The sequence below is a fragment of the Tyto alba genome, unplaced genomic scaffold (assembly GCF_018691265.1).
Source record: "Tyto alba isolate M040663 unplaced genomic scaffold, T.alba_DEE_v4.0 Super-Scaffold_7, whole genome shotgun sequence".
Lineage (NCBI taxonomy): Eukaryota > Metazoa > Chordata > Aves > Strigiformes > Tytonidae > Tyto > Tyto alba.
Genome location: NW_024881328.1, coordinates 11765461 through 11788581, shown reverse-complemented (window position 1 = coordinate 11788581; position 23121 = coordinate 11765461). Strand labels below are relative to the sequence as shown.

General features: G+C 48.6%; 1 protein-coding gene across 1 annotated transcript in view; it reads right to left on the bottom strand.

The window, feature by feature from the left end:
* Nucleotides 1-23121, bottom strand: part of ITGB5 (integrin subunit beta 5) — a 63390-nt gene that overhangs the window by 11700 nt on the left and 28569 nt on the right. The window contains 4 exon segments of the mRNA XM_033003402.2: nt 13616-14045; nt 17522-17656; nt 21415-21504; nt 22439-22534. Coding sequence (XP_032859293.2) covers nt 13616-14045; nt 17522-17656; nt 21415-21504; nt 22439-22534 — 751 coding nt within the window.

The following is a 23121-nucleotide window of genomic DNA, read 5'->3' as shown; positions in this document are numbered from 1 at the left end:
CACCTTTTGGCAGGGCGTCCAACTGTCCTCGTTTCACCCCAGCCGCCTCTGCCTCTCCCCCTCAGCTGCCCGCCGGGACGACAGCCGCAGACCAAATCCCCTCTGCCCTCACCCCGGCAGCCTGACACCCGCGCCCTGTGCCGCAGCTCCGGTCCCTGAGTGGGGTTGTTGCTGGAAGAGCAGGAATCAGGATAGCAGCTTCTGGCAGAAACTTCCAGCCTCTGACCCTGATTTCATCCCAGGCTTCCTGACAGCAGACTGCAAAGCGGGACCCCGTGGTGGCCAAGCGCTCGGCGCGACAGCCCGCCTGCCCTCCGCGATAACTGTTTGCCTTTTAGGAATCACACTGACTGCTGCTGCACCAAGAGGTCTGAAACTCAGTGCCTTAAAACCTATGTTGCTAGGTCTTTTGCGAGTGGTTTTCCTAAAGCCCCCTATTTCTGGGGACTAAAAAAATATGCAAAAATATCAGCTTTCTTTTGAAAGAAATAAGAAATCACCCCAGCTTTTATGGAGGGGGAGAAAGGGTTTGAAAACAAGCGCCTCCAACATTCCTTTTTTTCCCACCTTCTAGAAAATGAAATTGATGTGCCTACCATATAAGAAAAAAAACATTCCTCATGATTTTCAAGCCAGTTTCTTGGTTTCTGAGAAGTCAGGAGGGGAAAGGTCGTACTGCATTTTGTACCCATTAAATCAAGCCACTTATTTTTGTGCCTCCATTCTCACATCCAGGCTTTGGGTCAGGAACTTCAAAATGCTGTGCTTTTGTCATTTTTGGTTACTTGAACAACTAGTTTGAAAAAAGCCCACAAAAACCCCACAGGAAAACCAATTAAGAGAAATAAGTTACAGCAAGCAATTTCCAGAGTCCCTGGTGCCATCCCTTTAAAGAGCCCTGGCTGCTGTGCCCATCATCCGGAGAGCCCCAATGCAGAAACCACATGTTGTTTGTACTCCCTAGGGGTGGATGCACCAAAACCATCTGCTTATGAGAGAAGAAGTCAAACCCTACTGACATGGGGCACTGCTTGAGCATCATTTTTGTACCAGACCAGCCAATCTCCCAGCAAAAGCACCTGACGTTTGCAGGAGAGGCTCCGTGAACGGCACATTTTGAGTGGGAGGAGGAACGGCAGTGGAAGAGGCTTTGAACACTTGGAAAACGTAGACCTTTCCGTTTGGGAAAGGGCTATGGTAAGACAGAGTGCCTGCTTAGGCAAATAAATCATCGACTTCCCCACTAATCTCTTTCCATGACTCAAAGCAGCCGGCGTTGCACATCAAGAGGCCAGGCAAGGCGAGGCAGCCTGCCTGCGGCACAGCTCGGGATCACGGCGCCGTCCTGTTGCCAGATGGTCGGCACCAGTAGGAAGTCAGGGAGAGATTGGGAAATTTCAAAACTGGGGATGGGTTTAGGATCCATTCCCATGGTCACACCAGTCTGGAAGGGAAAACAAGGGTGGCAGGCTGGCAGAAGCATCGCCACCTCCCAGAGCCTACAGAGCATAACAACCTCCTTGTGAAAAGGAGGTTACTATATAAACACAGACAGACAAATGTCAAGGGTCCAAGGTTTCTGTGTAAGCTGGAACGCATCCACTGACCACCTCCATTCACACCAGAAGAGAGCTCGCCCACGCTCATTTATCCACAATGCAATACTGAAACAACAAAACAAACACTAAGAGGCTAGCAATAAGTAAGTACTGCATTTTTGTATGTTATTTACACCAGACAACATGGATCTGTGCATCTTCCCGTTGCATTAATTTCAATGGATATTTATATCCTGAGGCATACGGGCTTAGCCAAGAATCGACAAGGCTTTAAATAAGCCCTTATTTCAATCCTAGTGCTGGCTGAGCTCGCCAGTCATCAAAAATAGCATCACAGATGCAGACTAATGAAACCAAAGGTGAAGAAATAAGTACACGCTTGAGCTCGTAATTCAGCCTTGGGTACCACAAGCCTCATCACCAGCTCCACGTTACTGCCAGCATCCCCCACACTGCAGCACTGCCATCACAAAAAAAAAAAACCTCAACCCCCCAGTTTCTCACTCACTTGGGAACTTCTGGGTTAAATGAGAACTGGACAGGGAAAACAGGGCTTTGGAAATTGCTGTCTCATGAATGCAGCTGAAAGCGATCTGGGGTAGGCAGATTTCCTGCGGCAGCCCTGGCCAGCCTTTCCTCATTTTCCTTCTGTCTGCTACAGAAGCGGAGCTTAAACGCAATCACGAGATATGGCTGATGATCCACCAGAAAGCCAAAATGGGCAGCAAGGAGTCATATCCTGAAGGAGATCTAAAGCTGCATTTCTTAAAATAAAGCCGTCCTTCTTTTTTTTTTTTTTTTTTTAAAAAAAAAAAAAAAAAAAGTAAATTCAGCACTCCACAAATCTCTTGACTTTTGCTTACGTTAGTGCTTCAGTCGAGCCTGCCACACGTGGCCTTTTGGACGGAGACCCAGAGCTGGGAATTGGAGCTTTTATGTCCTGCTGCTGCTTCTGCTACCGATACAGAGAGCGACACATGGCAAGGGCTGTTACCAGGTTCTCCTGGAGCAATCGGGATGAGTGTACCAGTCCCCTTTGAGTCATGGGTCCAGATACCATCACACCAAACTGGGCACATGATCATCCTTGGCTTTGTCACCCCTTAGCCACCTGACCTGAAAGGCACTGCAGAAACTGGTAACAATTCATATCATTCCTTAAGCCAGATAAGAAGCTATGCGTGTGCATGGGAATCCTCTGGGTTTTCCCCCTCTTGTGTTTCCCTCCAATCCTCCAACACAAAAAGGGCTCTGTACCACTGTCCTTTTCTACTGACCTACATCCCTTCTCATGCAGGCATTTACTGCGTCTCCCATGGGTCACAACACTGCCTCTCCCACTGCAGCGCTCCTCTCTCCAGATAACTCTCTGGCTGCCCTCACCATTTGTTTCCTTTCTCCCCAAAATGCCTGACAAAGAAAACTGCTTGACAAAGAGGTTTCCACTTGGCTCTCCCAACCCTGCCCAGATACCACCAACACCCATGGGTCCACAACCAGGAGCTTCTCCCCCACTTATATACTTCTTGGACCATCTCTTTGCCCAGGTCTGCTTATGCAACTCTACAGTTACCCTGCAGCTTTTGTCACCATGAAGGCTCTGGAAGATTTGGAAACATAAGGGGACATATGATGAGCACGCAATTAGATGAAATGCAGATAAAGGGCTTGAGAAAAGCTATAGCCTGCAACCCTTCCACTGATGTGTGGTGCCTCTGGGAAGGACAAGCTTCATTCTCCCGCTTGGGTGCCTGAGCAAGCTCCTACCAGTTCCTACCACCCAAAAAACCTCTAGATTTGTTCTTAAAATAAAACTTGGCTCCAAAACAAAGCAGCATGATCCAAAATGCCTGAACTCCAGGGCCAAATTCTATGGTTCAGGTCCATCCTTCAAATGAAAAGCAGGCTAATTCCCACCCTGCTGAAGCCCAAGTGGGCTGAATGACCTTTCAGCTGGACCTTGTTAAGAGGAGTGGACTCTGGAGCAAAGAGATTGTTTCTCTGCAAAATCCAGTGCCGGGGGAGCCTTGCCCCGTTCTATGTTTGGATGCAAACACATAATCTCCTACAAGTTCAACAAAGGTCCATGGTTTTGGAATGGATTTCTCCTTTCTCAAAGAAGCTGGAAGAATATCATTCAAAATAAGACAAAAAAAAAGGAGAAAGAATGAACCTGCAGCCTGTGCTGCTCTTCCCTTTTAGGTCAATCATTTAAATTCAATTTTTTAAACCAAATTGAGCAAAATTCACAAGTTGTTGGTGCATCTCAGCAAGAAATGCACAGACCCAGAATTTCATGCACCTGCTCATTTGAGGCTTTCATCTGCCTCTAAACCCAAATACAGCATTCATTTCCAAATGTTTATTTCTGTTAATTACTATCATCAGAAGGACCAAATGCAAATGCCAAACTCAGTGGGATGCCAGCCATAAAAGCAGAGTATTGAAGCAAGTTTCTTCTAAGACCATCTTCTCTCTTTGGGAAGCAAGTAGGCAATGAGCTGTGTTTTCAAAGCTCATCTTGTTTTTATTTTGGAGTTTTGTACTTTCTGAGATATGGGGTTCCTGGCCATGGGAGGGGGTGGCTGCAGCAGGACACGGGGATCTGGGTACGTGAATGAACCATCAGATGGCACCTCTGGTTGCAACCCACACACTGTGCCACTTTAAGAGCAGAGGCTCACAGACGGAGCGCTGGCTCCTGCAAAGATGTCAAAGACATCACTTCTTTATTCTGTAATTCTGCCCTGGCATTTAATGCCTCATTAGCATGCATTAACACTTGCAAAAGGTCTGCTCAAAGACAAGGAGAAACCCCAGTGAAAAGAGGCAGGAACAGCAGCACTCTGTGCGGGTTGGTCCTCCAAGGAGCTGCTGCCAGATTTGGGGAGAGCTGCAAGATTTTGACAGCAAAGAGGGCCCAGGCAGGGAGAAATGAGGGGTAAGAAAAAGCAGCCTTGTCCTTTCGTGCCAGGAATTGAAACTCTGGCAAAGCAGTATGCAATACACTGGGGAAATAAAGTTCAACTCCACTGCTGTTTCAGTGTGAACAACCAACACAAACCCTTGGTGTGAACAAGGTAGGGCAGGCAGGGTATACCTGCTGCCAGAAACAAAAAAGAAGATGAAGAATAAACACAGCACTGAGCAGAAACATGAATGGAAATATCATGTGTGTTCCCATGGAAAATCCATGCAAAGATCACAAAATATCTCAAACTGGAAGGGACCCATAAGGATCATCAAGCCCAACTCCCAAATAGCTGATAATATTTAACAGGCAACGATGTAACAGTAATGCCTGGTGGTGCAATACCTAATACTGCATTTATTTATTGTGAAAGAAATCCAGAGGAGCATATACATCAAGCACAGAGCATTCTAGCTAAGAACCATCCCTCTGCACTGAAACACAGCCACTTCTGCCCAGGTGCGCCGGGTGGGACGGGAGGTTGTTAGCAGAGCAATCCACGGGGGAACAAGGCATTTTTACATGCTACGGCTACAAGCACTGGCTGTGCTTTCACAGGTAGTGGCCAGCAGGCGAGGGTCACCTTGTGCCGTTTGCCCCAGCCCAGCAGCCATTTGAACCCCTTGGGATCGTCAGCCTTTCGCACGGGCATGGAGCAGGACGGGGAGGCGCAGGCTCTTAGAGAGCAGCACATGTCTCAGGATTAAGCAGGAAAGAGAAGAGAAACCAGGCTAAAGGGGAAAAAAGTAAATTCAGAGAGGAAGCAGAGAGAGAGACTGGGGAAGGGCGGAAATGATACCCCGGGGGGGAAGGGGCAGGGAGGTTTCAGGAGCCTCCCAGAACTGAAGATGTGAGGAAATACATGCACTGAGTCACTCTCATGTTCCTCCAAAAGGCCTCCAAGGATTTCTGTGCCAGGGAAATAGAGACTTCATGAAGATGAAATTTGGGATGCAAACGCCTCTCACCTGGCTCTCAGCTCTTCTCTGCACCAGGGCTATGCGCCACGGCTCCTAGAGATGAGCACACCTAGAACCACATGGGACACGCTGCTGAATTTGGTAGCTTAAGGCAGAGAGACCTGCAAAGAGTGAAGGAGCTGTTGGGAGTGAGAGGTGGACTGCAGATGCCAGCAAGACAGCGTTAAGGACAGGTCCCTTCCAAGGTGGTGGTTTATGGGGTGTCCATCTTTCAATTTAGGGTTGCCAAGAGGAGGGAGCTTGCACCCGAGCCAAAGCCCATCTGCATGACCCAGAAAGCCTGCATTAGCAGAGGATGTGTTTTAAATAAAAATTCTCCTGGCTTCTCTGTTACAAATAACAAGTAGTGCACTAACACATGGTGGCAGGTATCAATCATCAGCACGAGTGCCTCCATTTCTCTGCCTAACCACAGCCCTCTAAATTAATAGTGGTTGATGCTTGGGAACCACTTGCTTGCAAGGAAAATTCAAACACTCCTAAAGAGGGATGCTAATGCCAGCCACACAGCTCCTGGAGAGCCTTTCTCTGCCCTTTCAAATTATCTGGGAGCCCAGGGCTGGACACCCCTGCTTTCCATCGCAGAAGGTGCCACCCCAGTGCAAGGTATGATGCAAGCATGGGGCACCATGGGCTGCCCACAATGGGTAAGCACATCCCATACACTTCCCTGTGGTTTCTCATCTTCTTCACACTGTGTGAGGAGCAAAGAGTTTCTCAATGACATCCCCCATTAAAGGCTGAGAGGTTTCAAGGGTTGCTCTCAGGGCTCACTGCTCCCCAGGCCAACCACAGCCAGATCCAGCCTTTCAGGAAGGCACAGCGGGAAGCAGCCTGGGATAACCCCAGGGCTCAGCCACTGGCTCCCGTCACCTGAACGAGACCTAAAAGCCAACATCTCACATGTGACAGCTGCAGCAGGCTCCTTCACAGTTCCTTCCCTGCCTGTGGAAATATTTTCCAAATAACTGCTTGAGCAATCACACTCTGCCTCCCCACAGTGTTGCAATGGCACGGCAGTCCCCACACTCTGCAGGAGGTCAAGAAAGAATGGAGGAATATCAACAACTGACATGAGAAAAGATCTGGTTTATACAAACATGCTTTGGAAAAAAAAAAAAAAGAGGAGTTTTTCCTGATTTGGGACTCAGATGCTGTCATGCAGACAAATGACATTGGATACACAGGCAAGAGCATCCACGGGGAGCTTGTACGCAGGGTGAGAATGTCATCAGTCCAAGCGGGATGAAGGTGAATTCAGTTGGCTGCTCTTCCAGTTAATCCCCATCACAGCCCTCAGCCCTGCCTCCCCCACTGACCTGGTCCTTACATCTCTTTAGGCTGACCCACAGGATGGGAGTAAACAGAGCTGACCTAAACCTTACATTTCTTTACACTAATCCATGTGATGAGAGTAAGTGAAACATGCCCAGCTTCACAGTTTAACCCTGAAAAAGGAAGAGGACAGAGGGGGTCCCCTATTTGATTCATTTCTTATTAAATGCTTGCAGTCTGTTCTTGTTGGAGTCAAAACGTTTCACAGGTGGAAAGGGGAATGTAAGCTGCAGAGGGGATGCCCATCCAGCAGCAATGCCACACATGGGCACTTCAGCCTCAGTTCATCAATGCTACTGGACACAGCAAGTCAGAGGTTTTTTTTTCCTTCTTATTCAGGGAGATTTTTTTGCTTTATGAATTTCTTCTCAGGCATGCAGACGTCTCAGGGCAAAGACTGGCTGAGCAGCTTCTGAAGGCAACAAAAGCCAAGTTCGAATGGGAATGCAGCCAGGAGAAAGGTTTTTAGGAAGGTCCGGGATAAATTGAGCAGCCTGACTGAGACTTGACCACATCTTAAAAGAGAGATGCTATCACAGTGCCATCTCCTCATTACTTATTCTGGCCATAAGGTCCCCCTGGGCTATGCAGCAGCTCTGTAGGCAGGAGATCTCAAGATGTCTGAAACCAGGTTTGCTGGCTGCTAAGAAGGAGTGATGGTCACCCTGTGCCCCCCGCAGCATGATGACACTTACAAACCTCTCTGTTTTCTAGACCAACTTCAGCTGGTTTTCAGCTTCCTGTCCCCTACCCTGCTCTTTGGTGGGGAAAAGAGACACTTGCAGTCTTATAACCTGTGCTAGTGGAAAAGGGTTTTGGCTCAGAGGACTTTACTAGGGGTTCAGCTCACACCTGCAGCCCCGACAGCCCACGTAGCCACTGGCTTCCCCACCCACAAGCCCCCCCACCTGCTGCTAATAACTGGGATCACCGTCGAAGCAACCGGCACCATGAGGTTGCACCACGGCGACCCAAGCTGACACTGCATCCTCCGTCACCAAAATAGAGCCTCAAAAATGCTGGCAGATGTGTGCTCCCCACCCTCCTCCAGCCCGGAGAGCGGAGCAGGAGCAACCCGTGGGGCAGCCACCCCAGAGACGGAGGCGCATCTCCTCCGCAGCTGCATGGCTCATGGCTGCACAAGCACTTAGCAACAACTAAAGGATTATTTTTAGCTTCCACATCTTATATGGTCCTGTTGTCTCTCCCCTTCAGGTCCTTTTTTACTATGCCATGCTCAAATTCCACCTTTTTACACAAACTAAATAAAAAAATCCCTCAAATCAAAAATCTAAAGATAGCAAGACTTGACATGACTTAAAAGAAACACTGCAGATGTGGTTTAGACTGCATTCCCTATTCTTTATGCCACAGGCCACCCTCTTCCCTTCTGGCAGGGACTACATTTGCTTAATACCACCCCCACCTTGGCACTGCCACAGGCAGTGGGCACAGGCACGCTCCCCTTTCACTCCAAACCACACTCAACCCATCACTTGTGCCTCAGAGGTTAATAAATCAAATATTACCAATTTATTTCTTAACAGCAGCTTCTGGTAAAAGCTTACATACTAGGAATGAAGAGAATTAAGACCAGAAAGAAATGTTAAAGCTGGATCACCTTTATTCTCACATCTGAACCTTCAGATGCACACCAGCATTCTCCGTCCAGGCACTACCACTGGGTAGATGAATAATAACTACAAAAGTAAGTGTGGAAAAAAATGTATTTCCATAAGATGCATCCATGGGCATAGTGATCTGTATGGTAACAGACCCCACCAGAAACCCCAGGGCGGAGGTACCAGCAGTGCCACCAAATCTGAGCACTGCTCTCAAAGTGTGGGGCTCTATTGCACAAAGAGAAGCTGCTGCGCTGGCACCGGAGTCATCCTCCCACCAGACCTCCCACAAACACTGCACTTGTTACAGTGCCTGGGACAGGGAACGCCAAAAACAAATTGCAGAAGTAGCTACGAGATTTCTAATTTAAGGCTGTGTTAAAACAAACAGAAAAGCCTTATCTCACTGGGCCTTAGTACAGGCCAAAACCTCACAGTGCTTCCCCATTTAATCCAACCAAGAAAGGGAAGCATTCAGAAATAAATACTGAGGACTTGCACATCCTCAGCAGTTTTTGAAGTGGTTTCTGCAGGGCAGCTGGAGTCGCATCACATCAGCTTGGCTCTTCTCTGCGAAATAAGTTATGAATTTTCAATGAGCTGTCACTTCCCAAATCAGATTTCAGAAATGATTCTGGCACTTGCATGTATTTTCAAATTTGACACCCAATGTTCTACTGCTGACCCAAGCTTTTCCTGTCACTGGAAGCCCTGTACGAGCAAGCGAGGCCAGACTCCTGGCTCTGGTGCTCCAAGGCATCACCATCTTGCCATGCTTTAGTCATCTTAACCAGTTAAGATGCTCACAGCTGCTTAAGAGCTAGAGAGAAGTTGCAGGGCTTGATTTACAATTGCAGTGTGTATAGATGTGATTTATTGTCTAATTAAAAAAAAAAAAAAAAAAAAAAACGGAGAGGAGAAACCACAGAAGACCTGATCCCACAAAGCTGCACAAACATCAGCAGCCTGTGTGTTGCTCAGGCAGTGTGGATTTTTGGGGTGAGATCCTTTGTGTTTTAGGAGGAGAAATGGCTTGCAGCATGGTGACTGCTCCTTACTTACACCTCAGTAGTGACGTTTCTGTGCACAATCACAGTCCTGGGCTGAAGAGCGCACAAATGACACCCACACAGAGAGCTGGGTAATGGCGGTGATGGTTAAGGGGCAATTTCTCTAGAGACACCAAAGCAAAGACGATGCCATACTACTCTGCATACCCCTTCCAAGAAAAAATAGGTCTGCAGCACTGAAGCTAATGAAGCTTGGCCTCCGGCAAGCCAGTCTCTCTTCATTAGAGGCAAATATGTGATGCCCTCACCGGGGCCTCTCCTCCCTCTTGCCACCTAGTTTTATGGGAGCTTCAGGAATGCAATTAGCGCTGAGATGTTTCCTCCTTTGTCAAACTACCTGGAAGGCAGCCAAGGGGTTCAAAAGGCGCTCGGCTGTGAAGCCAGCTGCCCCTTCCCAAGCAGGGCTGCAGGCTGGAGGGCTTTCTTCCCCCCTCCTGCAGCCACTCATGTTTCAGAGTAGAGGCCACAGCAATGTGCCAAAGGTCTCAATGCAAGAGGGCAAGCTGTCCATCCGGAGAAAAACTGGGAACGAAGCATTCAAGAGCTTGGGAAGCAACTGCCTGCCTTGTTAGAGCATGATGCTGTGGATAACCTGGTTGCACCTCTTTTGGAGGAACAGAGCACCTCTGCAAGCCATCCCTGATGGCTCTTCCAGAAGCGGAATTAATGGTTTGAAACATCTACTCTGGAGCTGTTAACTGAACTTGGAGAGCAGCAGAACAAATGCCACTTACTAGTGACTAAGTGGCACTAACAGTTGGATGCAACTTGAATCAACATTTACAACATGTTATAAATGACCCCTTTTCCTGCCCGCCCCACGGGTGCAGGAGATGTGTTAAACCTCCCACTAACAGGAATTAAATTCTTGCTTTTCCTTTAGATTATCTTCCACCCCAAATCTGCCTCTCCACTTCACGGGAGGCTACAGAAGGACAGAAGCCATACATAGCACTGTCTGCAGTGATCTCTCCTCTCAGATACTGACAAAATGGGGTGCCAATATTTATAAATGGACCCAGGAATGAAAACACTTCTGCTGGCCAAAGGACTGTGTACCAAGAGACAAGGAGCTCAAAGTTCATTTCAGACTATTTCAACCCTGCTGCGGCTTTTGCTGGGAATACGGGATGCCTGAGCGCAATCTGCTGCCCAGCCCTGTGTCTTGGCAGTGACTTGATGGGTCAGCTTCACTCTGGATTATAAAAGGAAGAAAAGTCCAGGCTGGTTGGTGATGCTCTTACCATGCCTCTGAGCTGAGGCATGCAAAAAGCACAGCCATGTACATGCAAAGCAGTTTGCATGTGTGGATTTTTACTTCTCAGCTTGGAAAACTGTGCTTTCCTCCTTATGCTCCCCCAAACCTTGGGTCAGGTTGGACTGGCTGCTTTCCCACCTTCTCTGTCCAAGATGGGCACTCAGATGTTCATGATACCATTTTGTTCAACAGCTTGGGCAGACATAAATGCATTTCACGGGCAACACCACAGCCCATGTGCTAAAACTGAGGTTGGCTTCCTTTGGGGTGAAAATGCTGTTCAAAATACAGTCATCAGAAATGCACTGAGAGGCATTATGTGCTTTCTACACTACCAGAGATTCATACAGTATAACTGAAGCCCTTGAAAACAGTGACGAGTTCCCCTCACAGGACCAAGCCAAGCAACTCTGAAGCAAGGTCAGAGACAACAATGATCTGCAGCAAAAGGAGAGCTCCCTACACGCTGCTTATTTCGTTTCTGCATTTGCTGAAACCGGTTGCTCTCCCCTCACGGAGGGATTCAGCCTGCGAGAGTGGTGGGCACCAGGATGCTGGGGCCTTTCAGGGACAGACATCGTGCCCAGGAGAAGACAGAGAGAGGGCAGGGTGTCATTTCTGCCCCTTTCAGGAACAAAAGCAGCAACCAGACCCCACACAACTGCCCCAGGGGATATCTTGCACCTAAGACATGACCCAAACTCTCCTGGCTGCCAAGTCTACACATGCTGGTGAACTGAGATGTTCAGTGCCGAGCTAAACAGTCTTTTCCAAGAAGGCCCCATCTGTATGGAGGAGAGAGCATGTATCTGCTGGAAGCTACCAGAGATGCTTGTGTAGCAGGGGGCAGTTAGGTGCAGCTTTGGACACAGGCCCACTGCACAAGCTCAGACACTTCTGGTGGGCTGTTGAAGCCCCAAGCTCCTTGGACTGACAAAACCACCTCAAAATGTTATGTCATTGGCACAGCACTTGCTGCAGCTCAGATTTAGCATTGTAACCACTGGAATAGAAAACCAAACAAACAAACAAAAAAAAAAAAAGCCAAGAAACCAACAGCAATAGAAATACCAGGAGGCACAGGGAGAACCACCCCACCCCATGCAGCCGTGCCAGATTCCCTCCCAACCCTGGAGCAAAGAGGCCACTTGGCCTCAGCCTACCCTTTGTTTTCTTTCATAGCTAAAAAAAGGCCTTTTAGATTACTTTAAAAAACTCTGACAAATCCCAAACCAGCTATGCTGCTCCTCCCAGCACCAGAAGCCCTCCACAGGGACAGAATAAAGCAGGTGCAACAGAAGACACCCAACTTGCTTTCCTGTGGAGCAGCAGAGCTCTGGCTTTCCTGATGAAAAGGATATTTGAGCAAAGGAGTGTCCTTCTCAGCAACTTACACTCTTTATAGCATCGCTGCCCTGCTTGCTATTAAATATACTCTTTCTGGGTGGGATGATGTTATCAAAGCAATATGGTCATATGGAGAACCTTCAGGCATTACTTCACAGTTGAGTTTATTTTTTCCCCCCATCTACTTTCAAATACTTTTTTTCCTCGTGCTCACCCCTCTTTCTGCTCCTGTATCAGCAGGGAGAGCCCCAGCCCTCCCAGTCTGGGGCAGTCACTGTGGGAGGTGGTACTGGCCTTTCTCACTGCTCTGCAGTGAGGAGCCCCATGGCAATGCCAAAACCTGGGGTATCGCCTGCCCCATATTCAGCAGTGCCGAAACATCACTAAAGGAAGACAAGCACAAACATCCTCTACCTGCCTAGTAACACAACTGTCTCAGACAGAAACTTGAAAGCAAAAGGTGCTCCATTACTTAATGCTCAGCTCAAAAACATGCCGGGAAAGACAAACAGTGGAGAAAAAACTCACCACTTCCCTGGAGAAAATGTAAAAAATAGATATTTTTCCAAGCTTACACTTGTTTTGGAAATTTTGTCCAAGATTTTCGGTTAAGGAAATATTTTACTTGCTTGAAAGCAGGCAAATTTTAAAGAATAACCTTTTGCCTAGCTCCAACTGAGGGAATTAATGTCTGAAGGCTAATCCAGGCAATTACGTGCAAGGTAAATTATGTGACCTCAGATTTACAAGGAATTAAGGCCATTTTAGCAAACACAGCTAAATAACTTCTCCACCTTTACTTAAGCAAAGCTGACCAGCTACATCTTTCCCAGCGAATGACTTGTTTTCCCAGTGGGCAGAAAAATCTATACATAAAATACCTTTAGGAATCTTTAACACAGATTTTCTCTAATAAGTAACAGACTGAAACACAGCCTTTCCTTTCACCTGCCCTTCACCAGTGGATTGCTTCAAATGCTTCATCTTTAAAAAAAGATTGTTTCTGCCTACACAGGGAAGGATGGCACACAAAGAAATCCAACCTAAGAACACACCAAAAATCTTCAGAGGATTCAAGCCTGTGCTGGTTTATTCTTTCCTATGGATATACTTCAATGTGCAAGAGATGTGCATGGTTATGTCAAAATAACACCATCAAAGCCAAGACTCCTCTCTGTGACACCCGGGTAGAGGACAAGCCTGCCAGGAGAGAGCCTTTCACTCTAAAGCTGGAAACTCAGTTCTGATGAGGATAATGCACTTTTTGCTCATTTGTGTGTATGAACTTAAACCTCTCCCTCCTTTTTTCCATAAGGAAAAGAAAGGGAGAGCAGAATCTTCCAGAAACAGGGCAGATTTCGGCAGGCAAGGGCGGGTGCAGCCCCTCGCACACCAGCCCAGCAGCCTCCCCCATTTCAGGGAGGTTTCCCCATCCCCTCGAAGCAGATGGCGCAAGGGAGGAAAGGCTCCTACCTGAGCAGAGGACTCCCTTGTACCTGGCGCAGGAGAAGTCGTCGCACTCGCAGAAGGGCCCGTAGATGTTTCCGAACTCACTCTCGTAGCAGAGGCACTGGTTGCAGCTGCACTCCCCTCTCCCACTGCAGAGGGGCTTGCCCTCCGCCTCCCGGCACATGGCGTGGTGCATGTCCCCGCTGGCACCCTCCTCGCACTCGCACTTGGCCCCCAGGTAGCCGGCGTCGCACTCGCACCGCCCGCAGGCGTAGGTCCCGTTGCCGCTGCACTTGCCGCTGGCCGGGGCGGCACGGCCGGTGCAGCCGCAGAGGCAGCTGTAGGTCACCGCCACCTCCAGCGTGTCCCGAAAGCCGGCGGGCTTGATGGTGAAGGCATGGGAGGTGTCCTCGGCCGGGCAGCTCCGCGCCTCCACGGCCACCTCGAAGGAAACCTAGTGAGGCAGGTCGAGATACAAGTTAATGCGCATGGCCCCAAAATGGCGCGTCCTGGGAAGGAATGCAGGAGGGAAGGGCAAACGTCCTGAGGTAAAGCCACGGAGCAATTCCCTGGAGCAGGGCCACGCACCGCGCATTGAGCTTCCCTCCCAGGTGAGCAAAAACCCCCAAACAATTTAATGTCTAGCGAGGGCATCTGCAGCTCAGTGCACCAACATCTGCCAGTCCCATGATGGATTTGGTGTCCTTAACATTTTAAAGCTCTTTACTGTCAGCCATTAGCAGTACTTTCTCCATCCAGGGCTGTCGCTTTCTGTGAAGCAGGAAGGAACCTGCCTATTTCCATGACATAAACAGGGCAAAACTCTAGCAAATAGCCTTGTTTTCAGGCTATTAAAAATAAACTCTGTTGAAATCAAGCACCTCAAAGAATCTAATCAATGCAGCACAAGGGCCTGAGGTGTCCATGAGGTCACAGATTTAGAAGGTTTTATGGGAATCCTGATCTGCACATGGAGATGCACATCATTCACACAGTCCCAAACTTTCAGCATGATGCTAACAGGACATTTTTGATGGATGCTTCTATTAAGACTGGCTTCAGAAGGGTTATACATCATTATATGCTTACACACCACCCCCCTCCTCATTTTCTCCTTGGGAAAACCAAGACCGTCCTATGGCTATTTGCTTGGTCCCCAACTTAATCCCGCTGTTTGTTGCGGGTCTTGGGCCAGCCAGAGCTGCTGCTTAGCAAAGAGGATTAACCTCATTCCAAGGAAACAAGTCCCTTCCCTAGGCATCAGGAGGGAATGATTTTTCTCTGGAGACATTTGGTGTCACCTTGAGCCTGCATCATCCCACATGCCATGGGGTGACATGCAGACAGCAGCACAGCAGCCACCTCCAGCTGGGAGAGTGGCACCCCCAGGAAACCTCCCTTGACCCCCTCCCATTCCCAAGGCCTAAAGCAATTAGGCAACAAACTCAAATTACAGAGGAGGAGACCAGAAAGCAAGCTAAGGGGATCAGGGTAATCCTGCTCCCTTTCACCCACTGACACCCACAGCCCTGGGTCTAAACCCTGGCAGATTAGGACTCAGTGTCAGCGTTAATCTGTTTGAGGAAAACTTTCTTAGCAGAAGCAAAATCTTGATGCATGTGGAAGCAACAGGGTAGAGAGCAGCTGAACAAGAGAGGATGGAGGGATGGGACCCCCATGCTCCTGTGGCACATCTGCCTATGCAGGCACCTCGATACTTGGGTGCACCTAAAATGGGAGAGGTACCAGTGCCAGCTCCCTGCTACACCCACTGCCAAACCCCTTTACAGCATGAGCTGCAGTGGCTGGAGCAAATCCCCTGCTCGTGCCAAAGCCTGGAGCCCAGCATCAACCACTAGATTAATTCTGTTACGTCCAGGGCTCAGGCTTTGCTGTGGGAACAAGGAGGGCATGTGCCTCGCATGGCAATGCTACAGGGATTGCTTTTAACCACCTACTGGAGATCCAGTAAGGTCAGCTAAAAAAGAGGCCACCTCCTTTTTTAACACTTGACAAAGTAGAATCATAGCATTGTTTGGGTTGAAAGAGACCTTAAAGATCTTCTAGTTCCAACCCTCCTGCCATGGGCAGGGACACCTTCCACCACCCCAGGGTGCTCCCAGCCCCGTCCAACCTGGCCTTGAACCCTTCCAGGGAGGGGGCAGCCACAGCTGCTCTGGGCACCCTGTGCCAGTGTCTCACCACGCTCATTATATCTAATCTACATCTACCCTCTCTCAGTTTACAACCATTACCCCTTGGCCTATCACTACATGCCCTTGTAAAATGTCCCTCCTCACCTTTCCTGTAGGACCCCTTAAAATACTGGAAGGCCACTATAAGGTCTCCCTGGAGCCTTCTCTTCTCCAGGCTGAACAACCTCAACTCTCTCAGCCTGTCTTCATAGGAGAGGTGCTCCAGCCCTCTTCGCGTGATCCTTATTTGGCGGGGTAAAAATCCAGCTACTGTTGACTCTTTCAGACTATTTTTATATGTCTCAGCACTTAGAGCTCTGGTATGTTTGCAGTCACTCTTCTCAAATAAGGCAATCAGGCTGCTAATGAACCTGCACCCACGTCCTCGCAGACAGCAAAAGCATGGAGAAGGGTAAGGGGTTACCCGCTGGTCTGAGCCCTCCTGCCCCAGCCCTGCAACTCATTTATCTGTATCAATATTCAATTCAAACAAGCAAAGCTTAGCTTCTCTGGATTTTTATAAAAAAGACAGGATGGATTATGCCATGTACACTGTTAACATTAAGGGGCAAACTATATCTTTAGTCTGTGTTGCTATCCAATAACCCTAGGAACTGAACACACAAGAGGAGGGTTGCTACCTTTCTGAGAACCCTGTCTTTTTTTGTAATACCTCCAAAGTTAACCATGACCTCTTCAGGGAAGACAGGTTTAGATTAGAATCATAAAATCATTTAGGTTGGAAAAGTCCCTAAAGATCATTGAGTCTAATTGTTAATCTAGCACTGCCAAGTCCGCCACTAAACCATGTCCCTAAGTGCCACATCTACAGGTCTTTTAAATACCTCCAGGGATGGTGACTCAACTACTTTCCTGGGCAGCCTGTTCCAAACCTTAACAACCCTTTCAGTGAATAAACTTTTCCTAATATCCAATCCAAACATCCCCTAGCACAACTCAAGGACATTTCCCTGTGTCCTGTCACTTGTTACTTGGGAGAAGAGACCGACCCCCAACCTCTCTACAGCCTCCTTTCAGGTAGTTGTAGAGAACGATAAGGTCTCCCCTCAACCTCCTTTTAGCCAGGGTAAACAACCCCGGTTCCCTCAGGTGCTCCTTATAAGCCTTGTGCTCTGGACCCTTGACCAGCTTCATTGCTCTTCTAGGGATGCACTCCAGCACCTCAGTGTCTTTCTTGTAGTGAGGAGTCCCAAAATGAACACAGTATTGGAGGTGCAGCCTCACCAGTGCCAAGTACAGGGGGATGATCACTACCCTAGTCCTGCTGGCCACACTATTTCTGATTACAAGCCAGGATGCTAGTACAAGCCAGGATTCTCAAACAATAGCAAAAAACCCTTGAATATTTAACAGACCAGGAAGAGACCAGCAGACCTTGGCAATAAAAATTTCACAGGTGAGAGTGTGATGTGAATATCTGGAATTAGAGGGGAAAAAAAAGACCATTCTTGACTATTGCATCCTGCTGCCTGATCAAGACCTTTTGGCTCAGGATGCTGTAGACAAGATGCCTGTGTTCCCTCTTTCCTCACAGCCACCCAGAGCCACTTCTAGCACAGTCACTCTCTGTGGGTTTCTATATTAACGTGGCACAGTGTGAGGAGAGCAGAGGAAGATGAGTAAAGCTGTATTTTGTCGCCCAGGACCACTTATTGAGAGGCTGCACAGAGGATGAAACAGGCTCTCCGGGGGACAGACCGAAAGGCAGACCCACCGTATCTCCTATTTTGAGATCCCCGCACTTCCTGAGCCCGGGATAGGACAACCCGTCCTGGCACGTGGCAGTGAAGGTCAAGCCAATGTCCTCAGGGCTGTCCCAGACTGTGAGCTCCACCTTGGACCGAATACTCTAGAACACAACGAGAAAGCAAACTGTTAGGTTCCCAAAGGCGGGTGGGTTTCTTGTGCTTTAGACTCTTCTCCTGATGTTTCCAGGGGGTGGCTAGGACATCTCTGCACCTATATGAACAAAAATCACCCCTGCACACACATTGACATTTGGGTTTGACTTAACCAGCTCAGGAGATGTCTGATGAATGCAACTAGGCTCACTAGGGAGCTGCCTACAACCCCTGTGGGTGGCTTATGCCCTCTAGGACAGGTATGATGACCACTGTAGCCAGCATTGAAAAGGTATGGACGCACAAGAAAAAGAAAGAAAACATTCTCGACCACAAATGGAGCATATGCGAGCCGAGGGTCAGACCCTCTTGCACACATCTGCACCTCTTCCTCCCCATAAACCAGCCCTCTAGAGAAGCACAAAGCCTGATTCTCCACCGGCAGTTGTCTTGTGATGGCCATCATATGGCCTAGAAAAGGTGTAAAATTGCACTAACGCTGTCCTGCTTTGCTGATTTCACCCAACTGGTCAGAAAAATGTATTTTCCATTTTAGGAGAGAGTGCCAAACAAAAAGTACCCTTTCAGATGGGTCAGCTGGAAACATCACCATAGGAAAAAATAAATTAAAAATCTCTTTCTTTGTGACAATTTTCAAAGTGAAGAACGTTTTCCATAAGCGAGGTTTTGGTATGCTCCTACCTCCTTTCTTCTGCTTCTCATCTCTGCCCTGCTGCACACACAGACTTTTAAAATCAAAACAACATGAAGTTTATAAGTATTAATTTGGAATGACATTGTTTTGTTTAATTCTTTCAATGGCTGGAACTGATTTTTTTATGACTGGTGTCCAAAAACGACAAAGGTTTTCAAAATGGAGCTTTTTGTACAAGTACATTTATTTTTCAAAGCCAGCTTGCAGCTCCATCCCTCTACCCCTTGTCCCCAGTCCTCCCCGAAGTGGCCAGATTAAGGAGAAGTGCTAATTCAGACCTCTTGCCAGTCCAGGTGATAACAAAATTAGGGTTCACACGCCAGCAAAGAGCTAACGCTTTTGGAACCAGGCAGGAAATACATGAGTTTTGGCTGCATGAATCTAAACAGCCCTTGAGGAAAGCAAGGAATAATCTCCCATCTCTCTGCTGTAACAGAGTAGCCGTTCATGGGGTGGCAATTTGGACCATATGGAGCATCCACTGCCTGTGGGCTGAACACTACGTGTGCTGGTAAAGCTGAGCATATTGCTCTGCCCAGAATTATCCTGTAGAAATTAGCTGTCACACTGATACACTCTCCCATCTTCCTGACCAGAGCATCTCAACCGGGGCATGGCAGAAGACAGGACACTGGGTCAGACCTCAGTATGACCTTCTGTGGGCTCTTCCTATGTTCTTATACTGATGCCAAGATTTCTTATTAGCCCTATATAGTAATGCCATTAGCCTACTTATAATGCTACTATTATTAGCCACTTTGCACCATTACACAGCAATACCTTCTCACAGCACTACAGCCACCACTAAGGGCAACTGCAGGATTCTGCTGCTGCGATGTTGGGTGGCCACCAAGCCTGCTGCGCTTTCAGGGACGAGGGGAGGAGAGTGGAGAGACCAAGAGGAAGGATCTGTTCCTGAGATGGAGCAACATCTTTGCTTGAAATAAAGCTGCCTGCTGCAGCCCAGGGGAAATTCAAAGGATGGATAGCTTCAGTGAGAAGATAAAGAAATCCTGAACTGGCAGTGGCTCCAGAGATGGCTGATGTGAATGCTACCTGCCATGGGAAACCCATTGGTGATATAATGAGAAATACATCCAAGACCCGCCTGGACTGGGTTTAGGAAAGCGGTTTTTAAACCAGGGTCCTGTTTGCTCCCTTTGGTCCAATTCCAGTCCACGTGCCCAGGCAGGGACTGCCTGGTGCTGTGCCAGCCTGGGCACAGCCCTCCAGGAGCCCTTCCATCTCCCAGGTGTGTCAAGATTCAGGGGAAGGTGTTTTTTCTTAGTGAGAGCAGAGAAAAAAGCAGTCCCTATGCTCTTTTGCTTCATACCCTGTGGGATGAGGGAGAAGAGACAGCACACTGGGGAGAAGAAAAAGGGGGATGGACAATGAAAAGATGAGGGAAAGGGATTTTGGAGGTAACGTAAGCCCTGAGCAAGTCTAATGTACACATCAGTGGAGGGACACAGACGAGAGAGGACCAGAGACACCTGCAACACTGAAGGGGAGAGGCTGAGCCCAGGCCTAGAGCACCAGCCACTGACACCCCGCAGGAGAAGATGGTCTTTGTCACAGACGAAGGGTTTCTCCACCTGAACAGGCAAGAAACCAGCCCCGGTCTCAGCAACAGCTCATCCCACACAGCTCCTTCCCCAGGGCACCTTGGTCTCAGTGTCCTAGTGGTTTCCAGCCAGCTGCGCTGGAAAGCTCACAAGCAAAGAGGAGGAGGGATCAGGGGTGGGGGCATCAGGCCCCCAACGGTTTTCATCAGCAGCTTCTATCTATCTGCAAAAGCTCCATGGGTGGTGAAATGGAGACATGGATGCATGTTGCAGCTGGGAAACAGAGGCAAAGAGAAGTTTTCAAGCTATGGTGCTGAGACCACATGCAAAGTCAAGGATTCATTTCTTTCTTCCCAGCCAAGCATCTTAGCCACAGGACCCTCCTTCCTCAAGGAGACAAACTGGGATAACCAGGATTTTGTTTTGCAGTATCTCCAGGGCCTCGTTAGCAGCACTAGCTGCTCACTGCCTTTCTTCATCAGAGGATGATGCTTTGGGAAGCACTCTTCCCAAGAGCATTACCAAATGATGCTTTAACTGCAGGGAGCTGTTGGGGAAGGAAAGATGAACGTTACAGGTCATGCGAAACACAGCATAATCCTACACGACCTCTGGATGTGTGAATTCTTGCAAAAAAGTCCTTCCTTACCCCCTTGCACTAATGAGCATAGCACCGAGAAGAAGAGCTTGCAGCCATCAAAAGCTGTGTTCACAGGTCCCATGCATGAAGAACCCTACCTGAAGGCTGATCCATTATGAGGTCAGACCTCCATGCCCAACACCAAAACAGCAATATACTTCCAGAAGCACAAAGAGCCAACCCATAAGAATTCAGGGAGAAGTCAACAGAAATGTTGATGACCAACTACCCAACAAACGTGCAATTTAGCTGCTTCTAATTGATCTGCTCCCCTGATGTTCACAGAGATGGACAGTATCAGGTCAGCAGTACAGCTGCAGGTCTTTTGCTGTCCTCCATGGACCCCATTGTGGCTGGGCAGGCTGCACGGGCAAGGACACATGCGCAGGGCTCCTTTGAGACCCAAGAGACATGGTGATGCTCATGGGGTGCTGAGGACCAACTTGTGCTGCACAGAGACCAACGCAAGGACGTGATCTTAAGTGGAGGCTAGTCATGTCCTTGGGAGGCCTCTTCACATCAGATCGCAAAGAAATAATCTATTTTACCTATTGGTAGGGTGTTCAGAGAGAATTGTTTTAGATCGGGGCTGTATTTTGAGGGTAATTCTGCACATGAGAGACGTGGGGTGAAATCTCTGCCGCAGGCTCCCTTGGGTATCCCCATGCTCCTTCTCCACTTCACACACCTTGTTTCCCTCCCCAAGGTGGATGTCCCAGCTCTGGCAGTGTGTGGAGGACCAGGAAGGGAGGCAGCCAAGCCGGGTGGAGCACGCTGAGGAAAGGCAAGCTGGCCGAGCTCTTGGCACATTGCACAACAGCAGCTGTGGTATTAAAATGCACTTACGTTGTATGCCTTGACGATCAGCTCAATGATATTCTTGGAGTCTTTGTGCAAAATCTCCACTGTTGTCCCAGGAATCAAGGCGGTAAAGTTCTTGAAAATAAAAGAAAATTAAAGAAAATGCTGAGATGCAGAGAGGAAAGCAGAGGGCGAGGAGGGACAGGCCACATCCCCGGGGAAGGGGGTGGAGAATGAGCTCAGCCCTCCTCCTCTCTGTGGGTGAGCAGCAGCATCTTGACAGTAGCAATGTGGCTGCTTGCTGTTTTTGCTCAAGCCTCGAGAGCTGGAGCGGAGGTTTCTGAAAGTGACCCTACCTGAAATACCTCCTCTGCATCTGCAGATGAGCAAAACCCCACAGGGCAGCTCCAGACACAGGCCGGCCCTTGCAGCTTGGGTCGCCTTTTCCTTTTGGAGGGGAGAGCAGGGATAGGGAGGGAGTTCAAATTGTATGTGGCGCACTGGGGCCCTGGACTCCGTGATGGAAAAACACAGCTGGGCAGAAACACTGCACGCGATTAGGTAATGGGATTAAGTCACTGCAGAATGGGTTGAACAGGTTTCTGCTCTCTCGCATGCTGCACAGCTGGCAGCCATCCGAACACCAAGATTAAGCCGGAGTCTATTTTAGGTCTTCACATGCTCACTAACATACATATCTGTTTGCCCTAAGAAACTGTAGTGCTTTTTGCTGAAAGGACTAGCGGGGAGGGACGGCGGGCTGAGCCTCGCCTGCCCGCATCTGCCTGCCCCTGCCAGCCCCGCAGGCAGCATGTGGCCACACGCACGCACGCCTGTGGCTGCATACACATGTCTGTGGCTGCACACACGCCTGCGGCTGCATACACGCATGTCTGTGGATGCACGCACGCACACCTGTGGCTGCATACACACGTGTCTGTGGCTGCACACATGTACGCCTGCGGCTGCATAGACACAGGCACACTTGCAGCTGCCTCCGCTCCACAGTGCTGGGAGAAAGATGCTTTCAAGAGGCGTTTAAATCTCTGGGTGGCTCAGCAGCGCTTACCTTGTACAGGACATAATGACTTTTCGTAACAGCAAAAATCAGGTGGATGTTGTTTTCAGCAAGTTTCTCCCCAAGAAGTGCCAGGGAAGGATAATCCTAGGGGCACAAAAAGGGCAGAAAGACTGATGGGTAACACAAAAACAAAGACTAATTTCATTGCTCTTCTCCCAACAGAAAAAGTAATTCCAGAAACATGGCACGTTTTGTCACGCGATGAAATCCCTCATGTATCAGCACAATTCCAACTGAAATAGCAGAAATTCAGTCATCCCTTAAATATTTCTGTTGCACCTTTCACTAGAATCTATGCTTGACAACACCATGAGCTGCAGCAACACCTGAAACACTGGATTTCTTTCTTTCCTCTTCCTGCTTTGCCACCAGCAGATGCACGTGTGTAATAATCTGGCTGCTGTCTCCACGGATGTAAGGCAGGGAAATCTAGAACAGCAGTAAGTGGAAATGCATGATTTTTCTTCCAAAGCGGAAACATCCATTGCCTGTTCTTTCTGCATACTGGAACCATAAAGAGATTACAATAAGCTCTTTAAATCTGCAGACTTCTCAGACAGAGAGGATGGCAGGAAGATACTGCTCTAGCTACCCACAAACTTAAAAATAATGAATCGGTTTGAGTTTCAAATTCCAGGCTTCTTCCATAGTGCTGTCCTCAGAAGAAAACC